General features: G+C 42.6%; 2 protein-coding genes across 2 annotated transcripts; both read right to left on the bottom strand.

Annotated features, from left to right (window-relative positions):
- Positions 1-676: 676 nt before the first annotated feature.
- On the bottom strand, positions 677-8,475 carry LOC4344820 (helicase-like transcription factor CHR28). The gene is made up of 11 exons (XM_015794869.3): positions 8,187-8,475; positions 6,669-7,488; positions 6,384-6,562; positions 5,630-5,701; positions 5,461-5,535; positions 4,378-5,374; positions 3,697-3,827; positions 2,939-3,157; positions 1,936-2,439; positions 1,620-1,829; positions 677-1,135 (listed from the first exon to the last, which is right to left on the bottom strand). Exons 2-11 carry the CDS (start codon positions 7,267-7,269, stop codon positions 1,031-1,033), a joined length of 3,093 nt encoding a protein of 1,030 aa, XP_015650355.1. The 5' UTR covers positions 7,270-7,488; positions 8,187-8,475; the 3' UTR covers positions 677-1,030.
- Positions 8,476-12,427: 3,952 nt separating this feature from the next.
- LOC4344819 (histone-lysine N-methyltransferase ATXR3) lies at positions 12,428-23,881 on the bottom strand. Its single transcript, XM_015794437.3, has 21 exons — positions 23,595-23,881; positions 21,459-23,468; positions 20,637-20,681; positions 19,181-20,338; positions 18,537-18,907; positions 17,906-18,451; positions 17,714-17,814; positions 16,808-17,624; positions 16,513-16,716; positions 16,357-16,428; positions 16,154-16,264; positions 15,947-16,047; positions 14,928-15,027; positions 14,755-14,850; positions 14,468-14,635; positions 14,249-14,374; positions 14,122-14,175; positions 13,749-13,996; positions 13,546-13,654; positions 13,158-13,457; positions 12,428-12,942 (listed from the first exon to the last, which is right to left on the bottom strand). Exons 2-21 carry the CDS (start codon positions 23,347-23,349, stop codon positions 12,778-12,780), a joined length of 6,783 nt encoding a protein of 2,260 aa, XP_015649923.1. The 5' UTR covers positions 23,350-23,468; positions 23,595-23,881; the 3' UTR covers positions 12,428-12,777.
- Between the last annotated feature and the right edge of the window lie 684 nt (positions 23,882-24,565).

Genomic DNA, 24,565 nt, shown 5'->3' with positions numbered 1-24,565 from the left:
TCGCTTAGGATACGGGAAGTTTAACTGCACGAGTTCATTGGTTTGTAGGGCTTGGAGATCGTGGGGTCCACATGCCAGCTACTTCTGCTCTTTGAATTTGCGAAATTTTGATCATTTTCAGCTCAAAGTCTTGAAGATCCAACTGAAAGCTTAGGCCATGTTTAGATCCCACCCCAAAACTTTTCACCATATCACATCGAACGTTTAAACACATGTATGAAGTATTAAATATAGGCTAAAAAATAATTAATTGCATAGATTGCGACTAATTTGCGAGACGAATCTTTTAAACCTAATTGCTACATGATTTGACAATATAGTGATACAGTAAACATTTGTTAATGACAGATTAATTATGCTTAATAGATTCGTCTCGCTGTCTACTGACGGATTCTGTAATTAGTTTTTTTATTAATGCCCAAACATTCCATGCGATACCCTATATAATATCCAATATGACACGCCAAAACTTTACACCCCCATAGATCTAAACAACCCCCTCAGAGTCTCAATCAAGCGTTTCAAGGCAATGTCAGGCTGTCAGCGACAGAATAGAGGAAGAGAGGAAGAGAGAAAATGGAAGGGGTGGGCGTATCACTGACAGGTGGGACCCACATATCGTACGAACAGCAATACCCACAAGCAGCGTATGCCCACTCACACATGCAATAAGTAGTGACAGAATACTCTTCGAATATTAAGTTATATGTTACACAGAACAACATTATATGGCACATATATATACACCACCAGATGGATCTCTTGATAAAACAGGGAGCAATGGCAGAATTCTCCTACAAGCTGGGGTCAAATATTCAACACAGGCTAGCGACTAAGCCTACTACATTTCGTCTAGCAAATCAGAGCATGACAAAACTGGAGCTGCTGCGAGCCATGGAAGGACACAAATCCGCAGTACCTCGCACCAAAATACTCAGCAGCGGTACACAGCTGTTGGAGTTGCATCTAGGCAAAGATCACAGGCTACTATACAATGTCATTGTATCGCAGAGATCACGGGTGCTTCCAATCAAAACCTAAATAGATACTTCAGATCATCCACGGTGAGCCGAGTCGCGTGGCCACCCGATTTGTCTTCGCCAAAAGCAGAGCTAACCATGGCTCTCTTTTCCTCCTGTAAAGAAGCGGAAACATCATTGGACGAGCATACCCCCAAATTATCAGGGATGTTGGTTGTGTCAAGATAATTCATATCTACATGAGATTATGCAATCAAAATTGTTGTCTTAACCCCCATGATCGATAAAAAAAAAGTATTAAATCAACCTCGGTAAAGTTGTTTAGTTATCGGTACACAACTAACACCCCCTAAAATAACAATAACAAGAATATTACAACTTGCACTATCAGCTGCCCTGTTCATTTTCCAACCATCACATTAAAGTTTTGAAAAGCTGGGCTTGAATTTCAAGCACCTACGACATATTCAAGTACAAGCATCGAATGAACGCTGACACGATTTGAGAATATCAATGCTACTAGTATAACTCATCCCTCAAAAAAAAAAAAAAAAAAAAAAGAGGCGTATGTTATTGTTATCTAAGTAGGAAAAAGACAAGTTTATGAAAGCACAGTGCAAATGAAAGACAAGCTATTACCTGCAGAGCTAAAATGCGATCTTCCACCGTATCTTTAATGGTTAAACGGGAGACAGTAACAGGACGAGTCTGACCAATTCTGTGTGCTCTATCAATTGCCTGGTCCTCAGCATAAGGATTCCACCAAAGATCAAGGAGAATTACATGGCAAGCAGCAACCATATTGAGACCAAGATTACCTGCTTTCAGTGACATGATCATAACCCTGACCTGAGGATACAAAAGGATTCCTTTCAGAATAACTGCTGAATGAATGGCTGAAAGTAATAAGAGAAACAAGGTAGTAAAAAAGAGAGTGGAAACAGAAAATAGGGACCTCTGGGTCTGTGTTAAAATCTTTCACTGCTTTATCTCTTGAATTGAGGGACATTGTTCCATCTAGTCTCCTGTACTGTATGAGATTGCTATTCAATGAAAGCTCCAGCAAATCCAGCATGCCAGTCCACTGGGAGAACACAATGGCTTTCACTGGGGCCACTCGGCTAGGATTTGATTCGACGGTATCACTGTCGGTAAGGGCATAGGTGTTAATGATCGAATTCAGTATATCGATTGCCGCCTGTATCTTTGAGGATATGTAACTAGTTTGACTAATAGAAGATGACTCGTCATCTAATGATGAACTCCCTGATGCATGAGAACTGGATACACCAGACATGCAAATCCTTAACGCTCCTGACGAAAATACTGAATCGGTACTTAATGTGTTTCCACAATTAGGGGAGGGACACATATTCTCATCAGTAGTTATCCGCTCGTATATACATTGATAGCAGAAGACATGGCCACACATCGTCACGACGGCATCCTCAGGTACATCCTGCCGTAAAAGAAGTCCAAAGATTGCAAAAGAAGATTGAATTACACCAGTAATTAGATTGTCCAAAGATATAGAAACAAGAAGGGCAAGGATATTTGCAAAAACATATAGCCTGACAGCTTGGCATTGCGGCATTGTAGCTCTGGATGCAATAACCCCAAGGTGTTTTCTCGTTAAATATGAACAGTTGGGCTGATTCAGGTTATCAGATATTCTATCATTGTTATCATTTAATTAGCATCCACTGCCCCTCCACAATGCATATTATGATTTTATTCCAAGGACACGAAATAACAGAGGATATAGGTAGGACAAATTTATGTTTCAGTCTGACTACACAATTTTTCATATGTTGCATGGAGGTTGTGCGCCTATACATACACACACAGCCCCAGACAATAACAACAATAATACTGGTGATTACGTGTATTATCATTTCAACATAATGGAGAGAGAATAGGTCAGATTCAACATAATGGAGAGAGATTAGATTGCTTACACTGCATACAGAACAAAACTCTCCAACTTCCAGCTTTGCAAGCAAATTTATTATCATTTCTTTAGGAAGTTGCTTTGCCATTTCTATAGAACCATCGCCTTTATACTCTGACTGATGCCCCTTCACAAGAAGAGGATGATCGCAGGCCTGCCTAAGGCGCAACAGCATTAGAAGAATGTTGGCATAGTTCTGTTTGAGTGTACCAGCAGCAGCGTATGCCTGAAATGGATCACAATATATCAGCATTCAGAAACTACACTTGTGAAATCTCCAGTAATCAGAAGGGAACACAAATTAACATCCACTTTATAACATTTGATATGAGACAATGGTTCAATGGAAGCATGAGGAAACTTTGTTGGATCATAACAACAATATTCTACACATACTTGCTCCAGCCTCCAGGACAAAAGGAAATTCAGTAATGTTGAAGATTTAACATCACTTCTCCTGGTCACATCAATGTCATTTTGGACATCTACGTGGTGTTCAAAAATGCAAATTTGACCACTAACTTTTATAATATTTGTAAACCTCAATAAAATTATGATATTATGAGAAGTGCCTTCACATGACAAATCTCCATGGGTGTCTATCATGTATACAATCCAAATATAAATTTTCAAAGTTTTGAAAGTTTAGTCGATGCATGACCAAAATGGCATTTCATGACTAGAATTCGGAATACCAGATGCAACACAAATCTACACTATACGGAGGCCGTCCACAGAAAAGTTTGACTTTAAAATTTAACCAACCTTGAACTGTTGCCGCGAGCGTTCTTCCAGCGTCAAATAGAAAGCTCGCTCCTCTTTTGTAAAATCTACTTTATCCAGATTAATTGTCTTTGGAGGTAGCTTTATGATTGGCTCACCATCAATCAGAGTTTCTACATAAAACAAGGTAACATGTGATCAACGACAGATAATTTAATCAAAGGAAAAACTAGAGTAACATACTAGCATTAATATGCTATTAAAAATCTTGCAACAATAATGTAACCATATCAAATTTCTTTGAAAAAGAGAAAGGAGGTATAGCATACTGAGTAGAAACAAGTAGCTGAGGAGTGAGGACTTGTAGTAAAATGGCAACTGGCAAGCAATTGTAATGCAGTGTCCTTTATATTGACGAAAAAAAAGGAAATATCATAACTTTCCACTATCTGCTCATCAATTAAGGTAAATTGATCGAACCTGTCTACCTAATGTTTGTATGGCATATATCAATTTAATACAAAGCCACCACAATAGCAAATACAGACCCTAGTAGATGTTTAACCACATGCAGAGTGTTAAGCGTGTTTCTGTAATCTGTAGCAACAAAGAATGCTATGTGTTGTGGTTGAAATTGCTTCCTTACAATGAAATATCCTAAGCTAGTATATAGGCAAAAAAGGAACAGCAGAAAACATATGGAATAAAAAAAGTTTTTATCACCTTTTGTGCGGCGCAGGAGAACTATCCTCAACACAGTCTGAAGTTTCTTATACCCATGAACTGCATTTCTAGCAATCGGGTGCTTTATCATTGTACAAAATGAATTATAAGTAGAATATGGATCGTATTTCAAGAAATGGAAATAGCTGTAGAGCTCATCAATTGCATTTTGTATAGGTGTTCCTGATAAGCACCATCTTCTTTTTGCACGTAATCCACAACAGGCTTTAGCCACTTGAGTTCGAAAGTTCTTTATTGTCTGAGCTTCATCAAGGACAACCCTAAACCATCGCACTCTTGCAACTGGGCCACTGGCAAGGTAAATGTCTGAATCCTTAAGTTTCTTTTTCTTTTTCTTCGACTTGCTCTGTGCTTTGGGTGGTTGTTTTCTCTTATTACCAGCAGAAGATTCTTCACCATTCTTCTGATCAGTGTCATCATCGGCATTCTGTTTAGGCACTTCATTGGCCACAATTGTGTATGTAGTGATAACAACATCATATTTTGCCAACTCATTTGGATCTTTGGTCCTTGAGCCACCATGATAGACCAAAACAGACAATTTAGCACTTTCACCAACCTTGTCAGTCAATTCGTTCGCCCATTGCTTAAGAACACTAGCTGGGCACACCACTAGAGTACCTGCAGCAGGCCTTGTCATGGATTGCATAGTAGATGATGTGCTTGCCTTACTCTTCTTCTTACGTTCAACATTTCTTTCAACCGTCTTATCTGGAGCAGTATTCATTAGGCTAGCACATGTTTCAACGTCACCAGTACCAGCTGCTGTTGATGACGAACCAGCTCCTAGATCCTTCCTGGGTTCATCATTCTTAGTCTGCTCCCCCTTATTATCCGCAACAGGCGCTGCCTCATCGTCATCATCAAGGTTTAGCGCTTCAGCTTTTAAACGATCTGAATCAACAGACATAAACTTAGACTGCTGGATCCTCTGTTTCTGTATAAGGGCAATTGTAGACACTGTTTTGCCAAGACCCTGTTAAAAGAAAACTGCTCGACTTTAAGGATGGTAACACAATAAGAAATTGATCTTTGTCAAGAAGTTGTGAAATCAGAAGTAACCTGATCATCTGCAAGAATTCCACCTGCACAATGAGAGCTATTCTCCTTCGAAACCATCCAAGCCAATGCCATTTTCTTTCAAAAAGAAAAGGTATGTAATGAACATGGAATACACTATCAATCATAAAGTAAGCCAATAAATAATTAATATTATGTGAGAAATATTTACCTGGTGCCTAAGCAGAGGTACTGACAGAACACCCTCAGGCAGATCATCTTCCCTTTTATCCTGGATAATATTCTGTATAACATAGTATAAAAAGAAATATCACAAAGCAGACTCAAAATAAAGACCAACATATACCTCAATCACTAAAGTACATAACTTCTACCTGGAAAATGTATCCTAGACTGGATAAAAACTTGTCATGGACAAGATAAACATACAAATGAGAAATTTATATGCCTCATTCAAAAAACAAAAATACAACTTTCATGATTGCAATATAATTCAACAAAAAAAAATCAAAACAAAATATGAAACAGGTTTGAAGTAAAATTAGAAGTATGTATAATCATCTTCAAAGAACTTCTATCTTTCTACTTGAAGAATGGAGAATAAATAGTATGATTTTTTCAAGGACAAAACAGGTCAAAAAAATTGAGGGCAGCTATAGTATGTTCAAAGGTCAGAAAACCAAATAATTTGAGGAGCAAACTGAGGAACCCAGGAGATTGATAATGAGCAAATCTAAACAAATTTGCAAATTTAAACAACTTAACACCAAACTAGCTATCTGTGGTTCTCTTCACGTCACAAGAGTATCCTTTTGATTATTGATGAACTAGGAAAAAAACATTATGGTGCCAACTGTTTATATTATCTATCAAATCAACTCTCCAATTTGATTCAGAAAACGTAGAAGAAAAACAACTCAATCATACAAAATTGCCTCAATAACTAGGAACAAAGGAACACATGCCTGTAGTGCTTCCTGGTACACCGCTCTCTCGTCAGAATCTATAATCCTATTTTCCAGGTTCAGACGACCTTGCATATCAATGCCATTAGCAAATTCGCTGTGATTAGCAGAACTATTGCGACCAAAAGATGGAGGAAGAACCCTATGTGAACTGGAGCTTCCATATACATAGACATCCTCTGGCAAACACAAAAAGGGGAAACATTAGTTTTTCAGAGAAAACCTGGACAGATTTCAAGCAACTGTAAGAATGAATTACAATCATTTGAGACTAGGTATACAAACCATTGTCACTGTCTGTGATGACCTTCTTGTTGTCAGTACCAAAAGAACTTCGGCTCGGAAACCTTGACGATGAAGGCTCCCCAATTCCATTGGCAACATTTTTTCCCATCCTATTTTCAGCCAATCTTTGTGAATTTCCATTGGTAAAAGATGGTGGGAATTTGCGTGTCTCACTTGCAACCACTGGATGCATAGCATTTGTTGTGCGGCCATTTGAAAAGGATGAGGGAAGAATCCTCTTGCCATTATCATTTTCTTCCGATGCAAAACCATTGTGCTTCTTGACTACAATATCAGTTCTGTTGGAAGCAGGAGTTGCCCTTGCAGAATCATTTGGTGACCCCCTATAAGAACTTGAATGCGGATAAGCTCTGTCACCTGAACCTAACGCATGACGAGCGTTATCAACATGTCTACCATTTGTAAAAGAAGGTGGCAGAGTTCTATATTGACCATTTATATTTTCAGTAGGCCTAGAAGAAGATGAAGCTAGCTCCTGGTCCAAACCACCAACTGAATCATCTGAGTCGAAGTCAAAATCTATATCACTGTCTGAACTCAAGTCAATATAGTTATCGTTGTTCATATTGCCAGCAAGCATGCGCACAGCATCTGTATAGTCAGAACTCCAATTGTGCTTAGCAGTACAAACTGTGCATAAACATGATCAGATCACAATGTGCCAACTACTAGTTTGACCCCAAATATTTCCAAAGCAAACCCACTTCCTGGTTTATGCAGATGATTGGGAAGCCAAACACACAAAGCAAACCACAGAGGTCACAACAGTAGACGGAGTTATTAGCTATGCTGACTTAACCTGCAAGGTGGATCAAATAATGGTGTAGATGAGTAAATATTGAACTGTGAGAAAACACTAAAGAAAAAAAAAACAGCAACGCTAAACATTTTTTAGGAATTTATTTGCCCTTCTCAAAGTCGTTATCAAGCATTATCCATGAGGGGAAAAAAATACTAGCATAGGTACCAAGTCATTTCTTCCCTAAAAATTAGTCATATTAATTAGGAATGGAAGTTAGTAACCGCACAGTTCATACGAAAGCAGTATTCACATGGTACACTCCCGACCAGTTCAAATCTAGGAAGCAATCACACATGGATAAACTAAAGCCTAATCTGATCCAGACAGAGAGCTACACCCTACGAACTGGATTGAATTAATCAGGTCATTTCAAAAAAAGAAAAACAGAAATGCGCAACGGGACCAAATCTCGCCGCGGGACACCCCTAATCGACGGGATCAACCAATCTCCCATCCCAACCACACACCCCAAACCTCGCTAACCTCCCAGCTATCCCCCATAACCCGATCCAACACCGCCAAAAATTACACGCGAGGAAAAAAAAAACTCCCACACCTTCCCCCACACGGCACGCCCAAACAAACATCGGGGCCTCAAACCTCAAACCCCCCCGACCAACCAACCAACCAACCAACCAACCCCCTCGAAAGGAGCCGCTACGTGGGGGGGGGGAGGAGCCATCATACGAGGATACCTCGATGAAGCCGTCGAATCCGCGGAGATCGATCCCGGCGGCGGGAGGACACGGGCGGCGGCGAGGGAATCGGCGGGTCCGGAGGGATCCTCCCGGATTGGGAGGCGGCGCCGGAGGCTGCGGCTGCGGCGGCGGCGGCGGCGGCGGTGGGGGAGGTCGCCGCCACGGAGTTTCCTGGGAGGGGGAGGGGGAGGGGGAGGCGAGACAGGTGGAGGAGGCGCCCCGAGAAGCGAGCGAGTGAGAGAGAGAGAGAGAGAGCGCACGAGGAGGAGGACGCGGAGCGGGGGGTGGCTCGGAGGGGGGCCGTGTCGGATGTTGTAAATGCGATGCGCCTGCGGTTTGTTTTTCTACTGAATCTACTGCTGTGTGAGTAGAGTAGGTGGGTCACCTTGTCAGTGTCACAGTGGCAAAAGAAGGTGTTCATTTTCTTTTCTTTTATTTAAGATGCAAAAGGTGTTCATGGCTGCCCCTCTTTAGGTTTTGCTATTATACCATCTTTAAAATGAGTTTTGAAAAAAATATCAATCTCAAGCCCGCGCCGGATTTTGTCATTTTCTCATTTTCACTAATTTCCGAAATCTTTTTGTCTCTTTTTTTGGTGATCATACGAAATGTTTTTCGCTCTTCTTCGACGAGATGAGTGCTGCCAGCGTAACCGCCTCGCCTCACCTCGTTCCATCTTCCACCAAACACCCTCCTCGCCAAGCCCTCCTCTCCGCCGCACCGGAGCCCTCCCATCCTCGTCGCTGCCGGCCACCACAGCCAGTCCAGTCCGCCTGTGCGATGCCGTCGACCTAGCCTGGTGTCAGACGGCATCCGCTACACGGCAAACGGTGATGACGGTCGCATCCGCTGGTAGGGGATGATCTTTGAGGGCGCTTGTCCAAGTGCTCAGGCCACGGGGGGAGCAAGAGGGGGTTTGGGTTCCTGATCGCATACGGACCTATGCTAGACATGGAGTTGTAGATGGCCATAAGGCCAAGGCCCAACGGCCCAACCCAAGCACGGCACGGCCCGATAGTTCGGCCATGCCTGAGCCGAGCCCTTGGCACAATGGGCCGGCCCGACACGACACGATCAAAGAAAATAGTAGAGGGATCCAAATAGACTTAATCAACTATAGTTGGCAAGGCCCAAAGAGAAGAGGAATACAAAATAGACTTATTTCTAGCCATATAAGACATAGCCCAAAGAGTTGAGGAACGAAAAATAGATTTATTCTATGGAGAAGCACGATGGGCTGTTGTGCCTTTGGGCTGTCCCGGCACGGCCGCACGGTCCGAGTCTTATTAGGTCGTGCCTAGGCCGTGTGTGTAGTCCATGGGCTGGCACGGCACGGCCCGACGTGTAGGTCGGGCCAAGCCGGCCCGACTGACCTCAGCCTAGGCATGGTCGTGCCAGGCTGGGCGACCCATTTGGCCATCTATACATGGAGTGCGTGCGCCGACAGCGCGCTCTCCCCGTCCTGCAGCACGGCTACGTCCCCCACGAGCTGTCCAGTGAGCCGCTGCCGCTGGGCATCTACATGTCGAAGGCACCATCGCCTCGCACGGTCAGATTCAGAGTTGTCCTCCTGATGCAGGGGCCCGCCGTCGCCGCCGACACCTAGTGGGAGGTTTCGCATCTCGAGGAGGCCGCCACTGGTTCAGGTGGATGGCCAGCTCAACCCGACCACCCTGGCGCCATGTACATTGGTTCATCAGTGACTCTATGCGTGACATTCCACATACTTCATCAAATTAGGCAATTTTTGCTACAGGATATCCAAATTTTGTGTAATTTATTTATATACTAAAAACGTGTCACGACTTAAAATATATCTAAAAAACTGATAAAATATGCTAGAAAACACTTTCAACTCAATCGTAAAGATAAATCCCCCCTAGGACAACATGCTTCAAACGTGGTGTTAGAGTATAAATTAAAAATTATGCAACTTTAAATTTATCATCACCCCAAGTACATCATTCATATACATCATATTTCATCTTCTCTCCAATCTCAGCTCAAAAACTTTTAACTGTAGAGGCATTCTCGTTTTTCTAAAGAATTTCTTTCTCCAATTGAACCGAAAGTATCCTCTAGCAAATTACCGTTTTTTTAGTGTCATTTTGCCTTGATAGTTTTTTCGATGTTTACTAGCAAATTACACATTTTTAAAATGTCCTGTAGCAAATTTTGCCATCTGGTCTAGCAAGATAATTGTGCATTTATAAAAGTTCTCTTTATCTACCTATCTGGCCAAATATCTAAAACTTAACATTACATATCAGACATTTGTGAAACTTATGCAATTCCAGTTTGGCTAGGGAGAGTGGTGAATGATGCAATAACAGCATGCATGTGTATCAAGCAAGTAATTTGGACCCAGAAATTGCACTAAGAAATCGCCGAATCAACCAGCTAATTAAAATAAATTGCGCCGGCACCCACCCAGCTTCTTCTTCCCCTCCCCTTGCCCATGAGTGAAGCAGCACATTATCTAAATAAAATGAGTGAAGCAGCAACGATTACGAACATAGAGAGGAACTTAAACCTACCGTTTGTCCTGGCCGACGACATCAGCAGCGACGACGGCCTGCTCCGGGCGGCGGCGCAGGTAGCTGAGATACCTTGTCCCATCCATGGAGACAAACTTTAACCTCGAGAGAAAAAAAAACAACCGATTTTGTACGGATTTCTGGAGGCTGTGATCAGCTTAAGGCCATATTTTAGTTCGTGAAAAGAAAATTTTTTGGTGTCACATTGGATGTTTGACCGGATGTCGGAAGGGGTTTTCGGACGTGAATGAAAAAACTAATTTCATAACTCGCCTATAAACCGCGAGACGAATCTTTTGAGCCTAATTAAGCTGTCATTAGCATATGTAGAGCACTTATGACTAATTAGGTTCAAAAGATTTGTCTCGCGATTTTTCATGCAAACTGTCCAATTAGTTTTTGTTTTTATCTATATCTAATACTTCATGCATGTGTCTAAAAATCAGGGCCAGCCTTTAGGAGGGGCGAGCGGTGCGGCCGCTCTGGCCCCCGACTCAGAGGGGCCCCACCCCCACCCTGCAGGCCTGCGCCGAGCGTGGCCCAAAATGTTACAGGCAAAGCATCAACATCGAACATATCACAAACCAGAAACCGACTCGTCCGCGTCGCTAGTCAGCGAGATTGTGCCGCCGCCCACGTCTCCTCTAAGAGCAGGTACAATAGCAGGCTATAAGCCAGCTATAAATATATTTTATTATTTTATAAAGAGATAAAGGAAAAGAGAGAAGAGTAGCGGGCTACAGATATATAGCCAGCTGCAGCACGACAGGTGGGACTAGATATTAATATTATAGTAAGTAACTATTGTATGAATTACATATCGTGGATCGGACATAAGAGTAAAGTTTTGAGAAATTCCATTAGCATTTGATTTGACCATGTTATGTGCGGACATAAGAGTAAAGTTTTGAGAAATTCCATTAGCATTTGATTTGACCATGTTATCACATAAACAAACTAGTAGCATGTGTGATTGATAGGTATAGGAGACATGCCAATTTTGGTTCTGGATTCAGCCCTGCTGGACTGCATCAGCTCCTGCTCCCAAGCTGGGATTATGGACAGTTGTTTATAAGAATAGATTAACCATTATGAATAGGGTTTAGAAAAAGAAGTATTGTGTAGAAACATCACAAGCCTCTCAGATTTGTGGGGTGCTAGTGGTACTATTCACCCTTGGAAGCAAAGGCCTAATTAATCAGCTGCCTTGACGCCCTTCACCATAGTCGATACTGGGTCAGCATTTACACGACATTACTCCTCATGGCTCCAAAAAGAGACATTACTCCTCATGGCTCCAAAAGAGTTGCAGCAGGCAGTTCATTCAAGGACCAGCTTCCAGCAGTCAGCAGAGTGTACATATGGGTGCATTATTGATTTATTGTCCACCCAAAAGGAGAAAAGAGGCTCAAGGAATCCCATTCTGACATTCATGTATTAAGCCACCAACACACACAAAAAAAAATGTCATGAACTGAACATGATAGGAAAAACAGAAAGCAGCTGCTACCCATTTGCCTGCACATCTATCCTAACTGCACAAGCTCAAGGTGAAGCATATGTTTTCTCCTCTCATGCGAAACTTTCACCCAGCATTCATTATCACAGACCACTTCTGTATCACTCCTGCAAAAAACTACTTCCTGAAACTTTTATTAGGTCAAACAGCTCGAAACTGAGCAACAGAAATGCAACGTCCACTTCCTACAATCTGTAACATATCACTGGAATTTAAGATTGCTACTGTTTTGCATTTACACATGAATATCCACATTGCACATTGGGAGGTGACAATTCTACGCAACGGGAAAAGGCGCTACATTAAATCAATGATGGATCTATCAGTTAATAATGGAACACATCTCTACAAGGTAAGGGGAGGAGGGGGCTGTACAAATGGGGAAGGTGAGAGAGACTGTTGTTACCCTGCCATCTAAAAGCTAAATCCCCATGATTAGGTAGGAAAGGTGTGAGTAGGAAGAAAAAAGAATGGTGTCTGACTAAAATCTCCAAAGGAAAAAAACCAATACCCTCTGCCTACAATTCCTTGGCTAGCCTAGGAAGACGTTGGATCTTGTCTTGAGCCAATGCACCATCTCCTTGTCAAGGGGGGAATTATTCAATACGGCATCCATCATTGGAGTACCAAAGAATCTTGGGTCACTCTTGAAAACCCATATCCGGTCCTTGGGCCATGGCCTTTGTGCCTGGTTCTCCTGTAATAAAACCACGCAGTTTCATTGAGAAAGATGGGAGTCAGGGAAAGAAACTGTAATATATTGCATATATGAAGAGAAATACTCAATCCAACAGAAGATGATTTAATATTGTCTAGAACAAATATTCTCTTTTGTTTTCCACACTGAACGAGTTCCAAGAACAAAATTTGGAATATTTTAGCCACAATGACATATAAAAGGTAAGCACTTACCATGCGCGCTAACATGAATCTCACAGTTCTGCTGCCATAGACTCGCTCTTGTGTTGGTTTTACTGACTTCACATAGAAGGAGGATACATCTGGCAATGACATACAACCCTTTCTAGCTCTTGTCAATCTAGATTCAGGCTCCGCATTCTGGCTATACCAATAAATGAGTTGACCTAAGCAATAATTTTCTGGGTATGTCTTACAGTACTCCTGGAAGCCTGGTCCCAGTTTATCTGCATATTTGGGACCTAAATCAAGAGGACTGATAAGAACCGGTGGAGATTTTACCGTCTTGTAATCCTGCATGTGGTGATCCTTGAGTCAGTCCTTTGGTACAGAGAAAAATCACAAACATTTGTTGCAAAATTAAGAGGAAGTTTTCACTTACTCGGACTCTGAAAAAACACTTTGTGTAAGCATACATGTGAATCAAATCAGCAGCAGCATCATGCCGACACTTGTATGTGCATGAAAGAGTTCTCAGCTCATCACGCAACCTGAAGAAAAGGGCGGTCAGATTCCAGATACAGGTGACTGGAGGGAAGAGTCAGATTAATGGTCAAACAAAACAAGAATATATTCTAAACTCACCATAAAAGAGAACTTCGGATTTCTCCCTCAATGTCCTCGGAACCAGATGGATCATGAGCACGAATTTTGGCTTTGAGGTCAGTAAGTACATCTTCCTCAACATGAGGTTCCATTGACTCAAGAAGTTCATCAACTAACGAGCCTTCCCCTTTCCAGATGGCAGAAACTAGACTTCTCCCAGTTAGCCTCACCAGTGGAGGAGGAGCATTCTTGGGATCCCCAAATATGCATCTCATGACATATCTTACCTGAACATAACAATGATCCATAAAAATGCATCAGAAGAGACTTCTTTTGGGTTGTTAGTGCATAGTGCATGTTTTTTGTTCACTTATACTGAATAACTTCAAGCTAGGGGGCATAAAATGCGCACCTTGTCAAGTGTATGAGTCAAATTCTGTAATCTTGAATTCAGAACTCCCTCGGCCTGAGTAGTGATGACAGAATTAGATCGATTTTATGTAAATTACGTTGCAACTTGTAGCCGTTCGAAGACCCACCTGAACCTCGGCATCATTCTTCTCGGAATCCATGTTTATATCTGTGAAAAACTGGCGCTTCTCGTCCACATTGTGTTTAAAGATCTCATGAGGAAGTTTCTGTCTCTCAAAGAATATAAACCGCACCTTTGTTTACAGGAAAAATAGCCATGAGGGATCACGATACTGATTACTGTATCAAGAAAAAAGAAGCTTTAAGAAAATGGTAACTACAATTACCAGGTGAGCAGTGTAAGCAACAAGCCATCCAGGCAAACCAGCAAGCAAACAGGTACCAAGACCAGCTCTCCCCAAGTCAATTAAGTCTTGTTGAGAAACAGAGTTTGCTTCACAAGCCTGTAACAGAAGACTATGTCGATCGAGCACACCATGGAATTCCATCAAGACCTGTTCCAAATGATATTAGTAGATGAGAGGAAATGATGCAGTATAAAATTCAGTGTATGACAATTTGATAAACTGCAAGTGTCAGTTCCTAAATTACTGTAAACAAGAATGAAGTTTACCTTTTCAAAAGCTCCTTCCCCAGAAAAATTTAAATAGCTGCCCCTGCATATTTGACTTCCACAGAGACAAACTGACGCTTCGTGCTCTTCTTTACTCTGGCATAATTAGAATGTATTCATAAGATAAAGCAATTTACGTTAGAACTTATACAGAAACTAGAAATGGCAATCACCTCAGTAACAGAGTTGTAATCAAAAGTGATTTCCTCGCCTTCTGCAATTGGTCGAACAGTGTAAATTCCAATCTGATAATGACCATCCACAGCCGTTACTCTGGAAATATATTTTAATAATCGTGAGTTATTATTACAGGTATAACATGTAATCTTATGAGTGCATTTTACTAATTTATAAATTTGACTAGCATGGAAAGTGGGCTTTGTGGAAACCAATATGGGCCAGTTCTCCTTCAATCTTAAGAGTCCTTCAATATTAGGTACAGGTGTACAGAAAATGCTTAAACTATAAATGTGCAGTTCAGTTTTTATAAATTGTTAGCCATCCATTGATTGCTGCCCCCTTCCCTGTTTGTTCTCAATTTCTGAATTTCACTACTGGAACAACAAAAACAGGCCATCAGGGACTTTGTTCAGAAAAAAATACAACAGCGCATGGTGAACCAAATAGAATGAAGTAGACATGCAGGAAGAGTGAAATCGCATTCCCCCACTACAGTTCAAAGCATAGGATGGATCCACCACAGAATACAACAACAATGAAGTCACAAAGGCCTTTCAAAATATGAAAAAGACAATAGAAGGTAGTTGCGTAAATGATAGGGCCAAGCATATATCACGTGCAAACTGCAACACCACATATATAAATTTAGTTAACAGAGTAAACCCCTTCCACAAATACAGTCCAAAAGTACAGGTCAACACTAAAAAGGTACTCCCTCTGTTTCAAAACAAAGGGCATATTTTGTTTCGTTAGGACGACTTTGACCAACAATCGCTCTATTAGAATATCATTTGTGATACAAAAGTATAATCATAAGTACTTCTGGATATGAATCTAATAAATTTATGTGTCGTAAAAATTATATCATAATAGAGTAATCGTTGGCCAAACTCTTGTCCTAACGAAACAAAATGCACACTATATTTTGAAACAGAGGAAGTACTATAGGAGGAGTGATAAGGCAGTACACATACACCACACAAGGTACTAATCTGAAGATTAAGAAGCTTACTTTGCTTCACAGTTAGGGTTGCAGGAGTGACAAATTCTGCTCGCATAGTTAGCCTTATGCATTGCATCAACGAAAACCAAGTCATACCCATCACGGTCTCCCTTTTTATCATAACAAAGGTAAAACGATCAGTTATATGTACCTTGACCTGGAATAACATAAGTCACATGCAAGGTCACATTAAAAAATTTGAGATTGCACTAATACCTTTGGCCGTTCTAGCATAATGTTGTAAAACTCAGGAGCTTGATCGTCGCTATTGTTTTGTATATGCTTAATGCCATCTTGTTTTTCATACCATCTCCAAGAAGGGTATACCTGCAGATATTGCAATTTCACAAATATTATACCATTGTTATATCCCTTTGCATGTCATCTAGGAAGATTTGTTGATCGTAAAAATCACATACCTCCCCAAAGAACTCGATGACAAAGTCGTCTACACCAAATCCACCCGTTTTGTTACAAACAACTCCAAGACCCTGAAAGAAAATGCAGAGAAAAAGTTAAAAAGACTGAAGTTAGTTAAGATGGTATGCAGGGATTAGTTATCACGAAATGCATGCCTTCCTATAGGCGACATAGTTATATTCTGGGTGGTTCCTCATGGCCTTTAGCATTCCAAGGCACATCTTTGAAGTCCGTCTGTCACCACTCTCCTCTGCAGACTTTTGGATTTCTTCAATTACAGGTTTAAGGGGGTAAACCATGGGAGTATTTCCAGAACCAGTGAACTGCCTCACTTGCTTATTCAAGGTGTTCAGAAGCAACTGCAGTGAAAAAAAAATAGTACAAGTGCAAAGAATTAGGCCTGCATGTAAACTAAAAACGAAATTAAAATGGCTATTCACCAGGACAAACCTCTTCAACAAAGGTATGTTTGTCAGAGGATGGCCAATCAAGTTCAGTAGGCATCATTTCAAGTAGGAGATTATGTGTATATGGATCTATTCCATACACTTCTTGCTCAAGAACTTCATCCCCAGGTACTTTTCTAGGTTGATAATCCTTAACCTCTGGTAGTTCCAAATTTTCAGTGCCGTTCTTCTGCGAGAGCAGTTTCTCTGAATAGTCATCAGGTAAAGCGACCCGCATCTTTCTCAGTACTTCCTCCTCATCTGCTACAATTAGGTACTTCTCAATAACCTCATACTTCCTAGTCACTGGGGGAACAAGGCTTGCTTTTGTCATGCGAGCACCCCATCCACGATCATCCGTCAAAGACTCGCTTGATTCAAATAACTTCATACCATTTCCCTTTAAATCCCATGCTCCCGAATTTACATCAAGATCACTCTCTGTATCAGAAACAGTAGTTTCACTCTCAGTCTCATCACCTTCAGAGTAGCCATCATCATCATCAGATGTTTCACTACCAGAATCGATATCCCTTTTCTTTAATTTAGAAAGACTTCTTTTGATTTCACGGTCAAATGCACGAGATGACGGATCTGCTCCAGCAGTAGTCCAGTTTGCTCCCCTTCTTTCTGACATAGTTTTACTCTGTTTCTTTTTGAGTTTCAGATCTGAAGAATACTGACTCATGTCAGAACTGTCCTTCTGAACTGCTGTCCCATCTCTATCAGAAATCAACCTTGGGTTCTCAAGTTTCTTTGCTAGCTGGATGAAGGCCACGACAATCTGTTTCATATCTCCCAAGTCACTTCGACCTTTATATCTGTAATGGCATATCAAATGTCAGATAGTGCATTATCACATAAAATTCAACTACTTTGCAAGCCTTCATTTCATTTAGACCCACTTTACCTTAATGCATCTCGGCACATAGAACGGATGTCATTCTTGATATAACTAAAGCCATGGCGAGCATAGTATCCATTTTTCAACCTAACTTCAATTTTCGCAACCTGGAATAGAAAATAAAGTACCGTGAACTATTATTAGGGTCAACCAAAACATCAAGGTTCAGAAAATTGTATTAAAGGATTTCGATAGTACCTTTGGAACAAAAAAATCAAATCTACTGCTCTTCATGATTTCTTTTAGTTTGTTGATGACAAACTCTTCCATCTTCCGGTAGCTATTCTCGGCCTTCCGCTGCATCAAACGCCTCATCTGTGCATCCCTTGACAAAACCGCAGACGACTTTCTAATATCAAGCCACTTTGATCGTTTATAGAACCCTTGTCCAAAGGAAAGGGTGGAACTCTCTCTATTTGAAATATCAGCAAAATAGCCATCAAGCTCATCAGAACCACCCATCTGACTGGTCAAGATCCTTCCAGCTTTGGATGTGCTGTTGCTCCCATCATCTATCTGCTTCAAGCTTCTAATTTTCTGGTATGATGCATCTGGATTCAAAGAGCTCTTAATCCATTTTACATGCTGAAATTTGTTTTTAAGATCCCCTAGCTGACTGCAACCTTGAATGTGCACATATGATATGTGCGGAAAACGCTTAAGTACTTCCGCAAGGGCAAGAGAACTAAGATTTGAACACCCTGTTAAAACAAGTGTTCTAATATTTTGCATGTCATAACCAGCCTGAAAGGAAGATACATGATTTTGAGCCCGAAGTTAGAAGATGACAAAGGAAACATCTTGAAGTTAGAAAGATGAGCGAATATACCATGATGTCGTGGAAAACATTATCAGTGCACTGAGGGCCCAAAGAAGACAAATCAATGAATCTACAAACACTCCTGTAATACTTGGCTGCAGTGTTCCACCAGCTACAGGTAGCTGCAGAAGAAATAAGTGACTTCACGTCTGCCCTCAGAAAATGGAAAATTCTTGCTAACACATGTTCATTTAATAAACCCCAGCTTTCACTTTCCGTTCTGGAATTCAGAGGGCTTTCTTTAACATGAGCAGCCCCCTCAAATAAGTCTTCAAAACAACAATCATCCTTCTGACTGGCAAGAATGTCCTCAGACATATCAGTATATTCATCACTTTGATCAGGCAGCAACCTTGCCCTTTTTGTGGACCCGCCATCCTCTACATGAATCAAAAGGGAAAAGGAGAATTGATGAGAAGGTCCACAAATCAAAATGCAGGCCAGAAGAAATAAATGACCAGGATAACAATTGCATTACTAGAATAAAAGAAATATAGCAAAGAGTGTGTATCGTGCAACTGGAATGACTTGAAAGCAACAGACGAAGAAAAGATAAACTTGCTTCTTGACATGCGTCATGATAGCTGAGAAGAAAATTTTTACAGCAAAAGGTAGGGGAATAAGTTGTATTTGGACAAGACCTGATACAGTACCTTGCACAAAATTCTTTGAAGCTGAACTGTGAGAAAAAAATGTTTCTAGTTCTTTTCTGGGCTGCTTTGTTGCAATCCATGGTTCCAAGACCTCATTTATAGCCAAAGTAAGTTCCCTGCTCTTGAAATACTTCATGACTAGTTCATGCAGTTTACCACGAGTATAACCCACAAACTGTGGATGCATCTCGTGGAAGTTGGACTGGTTTGAGTGTGTGAGAGCAGAGGTAGAACTTCCAGCCTCCCCATTCCGAGCAGAGCAACCAGATTTTAAATCCTTAAGCACTGGAAGCCATGTGTTATCAATCTTCCGGAAAACACTGCTCCCTTCAAGGATAGTGCCCTTCTTAGCTAATTCTTGCAATTCAGAATAAGAAAATGGGCCACGCTCATGACCAGTTCCATCCAGGTAGTACCAGTCACCTACTTTGACTGACAATTCTTCAACAGTACATACATGGTCCTTTGGAATGTTTGGAACAGACTTGGACTTGTGCAAACTTTGTGAATCGTGTTCATGATGTTTCTTAGAATGAGACGAACCTTCATGGGTAGAACTCCTATCAGTCCCAATTGAATGGGAGCGCGAAGATCTAGAAGGTGGCCGATCAGCTACTTTGGGCTTTATACGGAGTTCAGAAGAGGATTGGTCCTTAACAACACGGGCATTTATCTTAACGACAGGAAGCGTTGTCCCCTTCACTCCCTTAGGAGGTTGTTTAGTCTGACCTGACCTCCCAGGCATAACACCACTTTTACTGGCATCATCTACAGTGTCATCATTTTCTTCTGTTGATGAGAATGCCCACAACGGCAGATCAAGCTTTTTAGCACGTAAAGGGTAGTAGAGGTCATCCTTGCAGCCCCAACGAGGATCCTCATGATTCCCTTTTGGCATTTGACAAAGAGGATAGCCTTCATTGAGAACAAGCTTCTTCCTGTAAGGCTTATCTTGGCTGAAATCATCATTTCGCTTCCAGTCACCACCTTTGCATGACCATCTCCCAGAATACCATTCACTAGACTCAATATGAGGCTGATAGGTATCCCTCTCAGCAGGAACAACGCCATAAATGTGTGCAGTCCTGCTATCTGGAAATTCAGTGCTTCTTTTGGTTCCATCATCTCTTTCCAATTTAACTTGGAACCTTGAAAGATCTAGCATAAGAATTTTAAAACATGTTAATGGTAACAGAATGAAGGGTAACAAAAAGAAACTTAATTATGGTATCATGACATCATATTCACGAAAGAACACATTAAACTTTATCTGAAGGAAATATTATGCTCAATTAACTGATTAAGCTTTAGAAATTAAAAAAAAAGAATACAGTTACTCTGCCTAAGAGATGAATGGCATCTACATAATTGAAGGAAACCATACACTAGTATTGAGAATTCAAACGTGTATGAGAGCACATCCTAAAACCAAGTGAAGAGAAAACTGATTCAATACCTTCGCTTTCCCAGTTGACTGGCTCAAAATGTGCATTTAGAAGCTCTGCAATTTACAAATGACAGAAGGCGACAACATTAGTACAACCATGAGGAAGTGGAAGTAATTGCGGGAAAAAAGGCTTCTGAAGAACAACCAAATAACAAAAATATAATTATTTGTAAAGCTTCTGGAATTTCTACACTTCTAACACTCATCAAAGGTTTATATTTAAAAAAAATGAAGTCAAAGATGCAGGTTAACTTCACACCAACAATCCAGAGTTGCAGAAAATATGAATCCGAGAGATGAAGAGAGAGCACGAAGTGATGTCATAACTCATAAGAATAATTAATTTCCAAAAGGAGACATGTATATATAAATAAATCTGAAGGGCATTTGTGGAAATCGTTACTTTTTTTTCATGACAGTCAAACTAAAAACAGAAATACATGGGGGTGCATATGCAAAACAAAGATGCAACGAAAAAATCCAAGAAAACACAAGGTCCGCGCTACTAGATTTTGCAACGGAAAAAACTGTATCCAAAAGAAGATCTATACACCTTATAAAACCCGGGCCCAACCACGTGGACAGCATGAAACACCTCACCATTAGGTTTAAACAGCAAAATCACGGATGAAGCATCACCCGCCCCTCTACAAACCTACAAAGAAATCGAGGGGTGTACCAATACCACCAAGAATTATGCAACCCCAAAAAGGATATAACCAAGCAAACTGAAGAAAAACCCAAATTGAGCTAGCCCATTGGCACCAAAAGAGAACGGGAAAAAAAAAACATTTTGAATCTCAGGTTCAAACGACAAGGGAGCATTTTTACCTCCAAGAATCTCAAGCTCCTGACCATCCACCATGATAGATCCATCCATCAATGCATCAACCCTGTCATCAATGTAGAAATCTTCCTGCTCTTCTGCAGAAGCTTCCTTCATTTGTTCATGGTCAGTACCAGATGCCTCCTCTCGAGCTTCATCAAGTAAATTACCTGGGGCTTCTGGCGGGCTAACCAGCTGTGTTGAGACATCTGAATATACTGAGGGGAATTCGGATGGAACCAGTGGTGAAGCTGCATTCTCAACAGTCACCCACCGATTGCTGTCAGCATGCTTTATTAGATGATCAGAAAGAAGATATCCATCTTCCACCAGCTTCTTCAAGTCAGCAAGCTTAGAAGGTCCTTGCTCAATACCGTAATGGTCAAGATAAAACCACTTCCCCACATCGCTTGCGGGTGGTTCAGTGGGCCCAGGTGCTGAGCTAGTAGTGTGAGGTGGAGTGTCACAGATGTCCATGTCTTCTTCCATTGAGACATCTTCTGCAGGAGCTCCATTCAGTTCAGGTTCTGGTGGTGGAGGCAGGGGAGGAGGCATGTTAGGCGGTAAAGGCGGGGGTGGCGGCGGAGGAGGTGGTGGCGGCGGGGGTAGAGGGGGTGGTGGTGGCAACTCAGTGTACTGAATGGTCTCAGTTGCCTTTTCCTTGGATATCTTCTCATTACTTCCATTGCTACTGCTCTTAGACTTAGTTGATTGCTTTGTTGATTTACTTTTGTGTTGTGCCTTTTCCAGGCTGTTGTTTTCAAGCTTAGCACCTCTGCTCTTCTTGCCTGCTTCATGGCTTTCAGTAGTCCGTCCTCGTTCAGATGGCGATTTATCACGACGAGATGGGCTTCGGTCTCTGAAGTCCTCGTGCTGAGATCTCCGAGGAGAACTATCAACGCGGCTCGGTGTGTTATCCCTGTGATGGTGCATCTCACCACGGCTCGGTGTGTTATCCCTGTAATGGGATGGGCGCATTCTGTGGCGTGGAGAAATGTATGGGCTGCGGTCTCTGTTGTCATAGTGGCGACCGCGGTCCCGTGGGGAGGGCTCCAAGCGGCTTGGGCTCCTGTCATGGCGGAGGCGATCATGAGGAAAGCGCCCCAAGATCCCTGGGCTCCTCTCATGTCGATCCCGTGTCATTGGCGAGATGTCACGATTCCTTCCTGACAAATGCCTGCCAGAACTCTTTGCCTCTCCCTTCCTGCGACTCTTAGAACCTGTTTGATCACATGTATCAGCTTGGTGCTTGTGGTTGCTGTTCTCAGGCTCTGTTGCCCTGCTCTTCCTTGCACTGCCAGTGCTGCTGCTCTCTGGCCTAATCTCACCTGGCTCCTCATCTGAATCCCGCGAGGAGCCCTTCTTGCTGCCGTCATCGCGTACCTGAGCCGACGAGCCGAGCTTCTTGTTATGATCCCGGTCCTGCTTCTTATCTGGTGGAGCAACTTCCCCTGGTTCCACCTCATCCTTATTCGACTTCCTCCCACTCTTATCAGACTTGTCCTTCCTCTGTCTCTCGGGGGCAATCTCCCCCTTCTCGAGCTCCCCGTTCTTCCTCGCCTTCTTGGAGGGCATCACAATCTCCCCCGGCTCCACCTCTGCAGCAGAGGAGGCAGCCAGCACCTTCCGCCACTTCTTGGGAGGCATGCTCCTCTCCAAGTCCCGGCTGCTGCTGTTGTCAGCCTCCCCATTGAGCAGCTCCCCTTCCTCCAGCTCGGCATGATGCTTCCGGTGGCTGTGGCTGTGGCTGTGGTGGTTGTTGCTGGTGGTGTGGTGTCCCCTCTCCCCCTTGTCCGGCATGGCTTCTCCCCCTGGTCTCCTCACGAGGCCCCCGGCGCGGAAGCCCTCCACTGCACGCTGCGGCGGGACGGCGCACGCGACACCTCCATCTCCCATGGAAGACCTAGGAGCTTGTCGGGGCGGCCGTCGTCCCGGTCCCGTCGCGCGAAACCCTAGCTCCCGGGGGCTCCTCCAGGGCTCTCCACGCTCATCTCCGTCTCCACCGCCGCAAAACCCTAATTCCAAGCACAGAGGAGAGCAGGTCAAAAAAAAAAATCCAAACCAAACCAAACGCAATGAACCACGAACCCAATCGGGATCGAGCCCCGCCGCGGATCGTGGGGGGTGGAGCGCGCGCGCACCTGCGGGGGAATTGGCGCGGGGGCCCCTCAGATCGCGAGATCCGGCGTCGCGCGAGCTCCCCACGGGCGTCGCCTCCTCCTCCTCCTGCGGCGGCGGCGGTGGCGTCGCCTCTTCCTCCTCGTCGTCGGCGGGGCGGCGCGGCGGAGGCGGAGGCGGAGGCGAGCTCGCTATCGCCTCGGGAGGAGGTGGAGGCGGAGGCGTGTGTCCCCTCCTCCTGTGTGTTTTGCCTTTCTCTCTTTCTCTCTCTCTCCCTTAGTTTTTGGGGGTGTAATGGCCTGGTTTGCTCGTAAAGCCTTCCTCCGCCCTCGCCTCTTATGGGGAGAGAGACGGAGACGGGGGACGGAGTCTATCTCTTTTGGAGGAGAGGAGTTTGGGAGTTGTGTTGGTGAATGGAGTACTACTTGTGAATTGTGATGTGGTTTTTATTTTGGGGGGTTGCATTTTACCGGCTAACGAATTTTCCCTTTTGGGGGCCCTTGTGTTTCTGAGTATTTGCAAACGAGTCCTTGGTATCGTTCTTGTGGATTGCTGACTTGCCCTGTGGCCTGGTCTACGGTTCGTTTTTCTCAGCATTTTGTGACGGTAGAGGAGAGGCGCTACTGAAGTATGTAACTGATCTCCGATGAAGGTTCAAGCTTTAAATCCCACAAATCAACTGTACCAAAATGATTGGAACGGTAAAAAGAAAAAGTTACCAAATTATTCGGCACACATTTGATTTTCTCTTTTTGCCCCTGGGGGGGAGAGCTTTATTGACTACATAACAGGATCAAGAATAGTGGTACCAAATTATTTGGCACACATTTGATAATTTGCTAGCAATTAGTCAATCATATCAGATAATTTGGTAATAATTCAAACAACAACATTATGAGAATTTTGTCAATGGTTAAATCTTGTCGTTTGAAAAAAAAAGGATAAAGCTAACAATGGCGTTAAACAAAGCACGTCTTTGGTTTATATAGCATTT

Source organism: Oryza sativa, chromosome 8 (genome assembly GCF_034140825.1).
Source record: "Oryza sativa Japonica Group chromosome 8, ASM3414082v1".
Taxonomy (NCBI): domain Eukaryota; kingdom Viridiplantae; phylum Streptophyta; class Magnoliopsida; order Poales; family Poaceae; genus Oryza; species Oryza sativa.
The sequence above is the reverse complement of the archived record's forward strand: the minus strand, read 5'-3'. Positions and strand labels throughout refer to the sequence as shown.